At 39.5% G+C, this 4,021-nt stretch overlaps 1 protein-coding gene across 1 annotated transcript in view; it reads right to left on the bottom strand.

Annotated features, from left to right (window-relative positions):
• Nucleotides 1-1,748: 1,748 nt before the first annotated feature.
• The window catches only part of LOC102192624 (receptor activity-modifying protein 1-like), a 6,878-nt gene continuing 4,605 nt past the window's right edge, over nucleotides 1,749-4,021 (bottom strand). The window contains exon 3 of the mRNA XM_005742253.1: nucleotides 1,749-2,192. Within this exon, the coding sequence (XP_005742310.1) occupies nucleotides 1,937-2,192 (256 nt within the window). The 3' untranslated portion in view covers nucleotides 1,749-1,936. The remainder of the gene's footprint in view (nucleotides 2,193-4,021) is intronic.

Here is a 4,021-nt window from a genome sequence, read left to right as displayed (position 1 = left end):
ATAGATAGATAGATAGATAGATAGATAGATAGATAGATAGATAGATAGATAGATAGATAGATAGATAGATAGATAGATAGATAGATAGATTAGTTGAAATATCCTTAGTATCCTTAGTGGTTTGGTTTGGTTTAAAAAAAAAAATTACAACTTGCCTAATGAGTCACTGACAGACATAGATGTCTACAATACTATGATGCACTATGAGTCAACTGTTCTCTAGACAGTTGAATCATAGTGTGTTTTATTGTAATACCTGTATTAATGTTCCTAAATCATGCCTCTGGCACATGCCCTCCTTGAACTTATAATGAAAAAAGACAAAAACAATAATTAAAAACAAACTAAACATTCTCAAACACTGAAATGAGAAAATTCACTTTGGAAACTAAATGAAATTACAGCAAATTTAAAAAAAAACAATAACCTCAAAACAAAAATAAAAACCATTTAGAAAATAGAAAACCATAACAACTCTGCACCACATGTTTTCAGTGACTGAGCAGCTTATTTGTCTAATAAACTAGTTGTATCTGCTACTTTGTGGAAGTAGGAAGGGGAAGAGAATAATAACTTGTTAACAATAACTTTATTTGTAAAGCACTTTTCAAAACACAGAGTTAAAAAAGTGCTGCATAGTTTGAAGCCACACATTGGACATAAATATAAATATCCTCATTTTATTATATCGTTATTTTATAATTTTTGCAAACAGTGGCCAACACTGCGCTCACGTGACAGATATTAAAGAGTCTGGAGACGTTTTGTGTTACTGCAAAATCATCTGTGAAGACTAGAGGGCAGCAGTTGTAGACGTGTCAGGTGCTTCTGCTCCTACTCGCACAAAAAGTCATGCTAGCAGCAGTCACAAGAACACTAGCAAAAAGCAAAACTGTAGGGATACGGAGAGAGCAATGCCCTGAGGTCTTGTTGTTGCCTCTCTGGCGCAGTTTTTATCACTGAATTGCACCAAACGACAGGACAGATTGATGCCGTTTAGCTGACTTTAACTGTCTTTGTGTTACGATAACTAAGTGCCTGCTTCATTGTAAATGTTGCCTCAAAAATGATTAATAAATATACCGTGTAATTTATTCAAAGGTAAACAAATATAGAGGGACTATAAAACTGTAACATTGTTTATTTTGGCTGTTAAAATTATTTCATACAGTTTCCTCTCTTCATCCTACATTTGTTTTCTAATTCCCGCTCTCCTTTTCATCTCTTCACCTTCCTCCGAATGGCTCCAATCACGTCAGTCTCTTCTACTGTCAGGTGTTATTTATGCAGATTGTTTGTAAGGGCCGCGATGTCAGATGGTAATTAACATAAATGGCTTTAAAAGTCCACTGAATCCAATCTGACCCACTGGAAGGTTTTAGAAAATGTGAAGTATAGAGGACACATTTTGAACTTTTAGCTGTATTGTCATAAGTTTTGCAGCTTTTCCTGTTGCTAAAAACTCGACCCACATTGCTGTTCATGCGACACCAAGGTAACTATGTAACTAATAAACAATTAAATAGAGAAGTTCCTGTTTTTCCAATATCAGTTATAGAAATTTCTGCTATAATAGTGTCTTTTTTTAGATTACAATATCTCAGGATTCAGATGTTTAGTTCTGCCCACTTAAGATCAAAGTGGACTGCATGTGGCCTGCTATGTAAAAAAGTGTTTTGTGTCCCTGACGTAGGCGTTTTCATAGAGGTGAACTTAGCCACCAGAAGTGACTGGACAGACAGTTTTAATACCAAATGCAGAATTTATTTCTATTAACATCTTTCACAACATGCAATTGTTTCACTGCAGCTTCCAAATAGTCAATATGCTCAATATCAACACGGGAATATGAAAAGAAAATTAAAAGAGCATCTTTATGCTTAAGAAATGTCTTCCGGAACGCTCTACAAGCCCAAACCTAACACTCTGACGGTCCCTATAGCATTCCCTGTGTGCGTTTGCTCCTCCACACCACTACAGCAGTCATGAGCAGGGTGACCAGTACAGGCACTGTGATAAATGGGGCGAGGATGCTAATCGGTGGGTCATGCAGGAGCCGACCAGTCAGAGCACAGTCATGAAAGTAGATCTGATGAATCTCCATGAAGAAACGGTCGACTATCTGATTTGGCCAGAAGCAGTTTATCCTCAAGGCCACCTGGTATGTGCAGTTTGTGAGTCCCTCATAGATCCTGCAGAGGACAGCAGAGCACAGGCAGATTCATGCTGAACTTAGTATGTGTTATTAAAGAAAAGATGTTACTAAAGTTGATCCTTTTTCTGAATGTTTGGTGAAACATTTTAAAGTAATCAAGCTGAAAACCCAAATTGTTAAAGAAATATCGGCTGGAATCTTGTGATGTCTTTGAAACGTCCTTTCAGAGAAGGAATAGAGCAGGGTATTCCTGTTGGTGGGGAGAAAAAAAGGCAAAAGAGTGTCTAGAATTACCAGTGGGCTTAACACTGCTAAATATAACTGCTAAGTAGTGAGGAGCAGAGGAAATGGAGATGCATACCAACAGGGTACTGCCCTTAGTACAGCATTGCACCATACCAGGAGAGATTCTGTTCCAGACGGCCACTGTGCCTAACTGTGTTTCTGAAAGTGAAGTGATCGCAAAATCCAACCCTTTAACCCTCTGAGGTGTGAGCCTAAGCCTGCCGTACCATACAGAAAGGCAAAAACGGGCAAAACTTGATCTTCTTGTTTACGGTTAGTTAGGCTTAGGTTTGGGGTCAGCACCAACGACGACTTCGACAATGGCCATCCTGAGATGGTTTAATGAAGCAGCTGTGGCTCAGTAGGTACAGCAGGTGATCTCTTAACTGGAGGGTTGGTGGTTGGATCCCTAGCTGCTCCAACCTGTTTGTGAACTGTTGTTTTACTTCCTTAATTTGCCTTTTCTCCCCCTTTGTGACTGTCGTCCCTGGGTCACTGATTTCCCCTATATCTCGTTAGTTCCTTGTGTATTTATAGCGTTGCATTACCTTTGTCATTTATCAGTCCATGTATTTGGCTTCTCCCTCATCACCAAAAGGTTTTCTTGTGCCTCAGCAGCTATGTTTACATGTACCTTGTATTACGATTCTAATAAGGTCCAGTGCTGAAACTTTCAGAGACAGAAGCACAAACGTTTTCATAAATAATAAACAACTCAGGGTTTAGTATCTCGCTCAAGGATACTTGGACATGTAGGTTGGAAAAGCCAGGGACCATGACCCGCTCATGCCCCTTGCTGTGGAGCAGTTGTGGTTTAAAAGGTAGAGCGGGTCGTCCACCAATTGAAAATTGGGTGATATGATCCCCAGATAATCGAAGTATCCTTGGGTGAGATACTAAACTCTGAGTTCCTTCCGATGCTTCTATCGAAGTGTAAGTGTGTGCATGACCATCGGCGCTGAACAAGTGATGGATATCTGACAACAGGAAGATATGATCAGACTGGTTCCAGAAGTAAAATAGCCACTGAAGGAGATGAAAGCGCTTCATCACTTTATCAGGTCTCATGCTGTTATAATTCGGTGGCTGCGCATCAGTGCAGATAATCAACTGACCCAAAGTCTTCATTCCGAATTTTTTTAATGGGACCAAAGGAAATGAACGTCAAAATGCTAAACTTTCGGCTTCAAAACATCGGTCCATAAACCAGACGATGACAACTGTCTTATATTCAGTACACGACTGAAGTGGAGTCCACGTCATACCTAATTAAGGAAAGCTATAACAGGAGTAAAAAGACTGATTGTACCGAAATGAGCAATGGTACATGTCTGGTCTTTGAATTCATGTTTTACTTGTCATTATTACTATACAGCCTGAATCCACAAATATTTTTTCAATACTTGTAATTTTCTCTGTCCCGGCTTTTTTCCTGTGAGCCTGAACAGTGGCGTCAAACGTTGTTGCTAGGAGTTTGGTGATGCAACTGCCAGCCCCTCCAACTGCCTGTGCAAATTCTTTATGAGTTACAACTGAGCACACATACCCATGGACACACACACACACACACACACACACACA

The sequence above is a fragment of the Pundamilia nyererei genome, unplaced genomic scaffold (assembly GCF_000239375.1).
Source record: "Pundamilia nyererei isolate P.nyererei 1_Seehausen unplaced genomic scaffold, PunNye1.0 scaffold00118, whole genome shotgun sequence".
Taxonomy (NCBI): Eukaryota; Metazoa; Chordata; class Actinopteri; order Cichliformes; family Cichlidae; genus Pundamilia; species Pundamilia nyererei.
The sequence above is the reverse complement of the archived record's forward strand: the minus strand, read 5'-3'. Positions and strand labels throughout refer to the sequence as shown.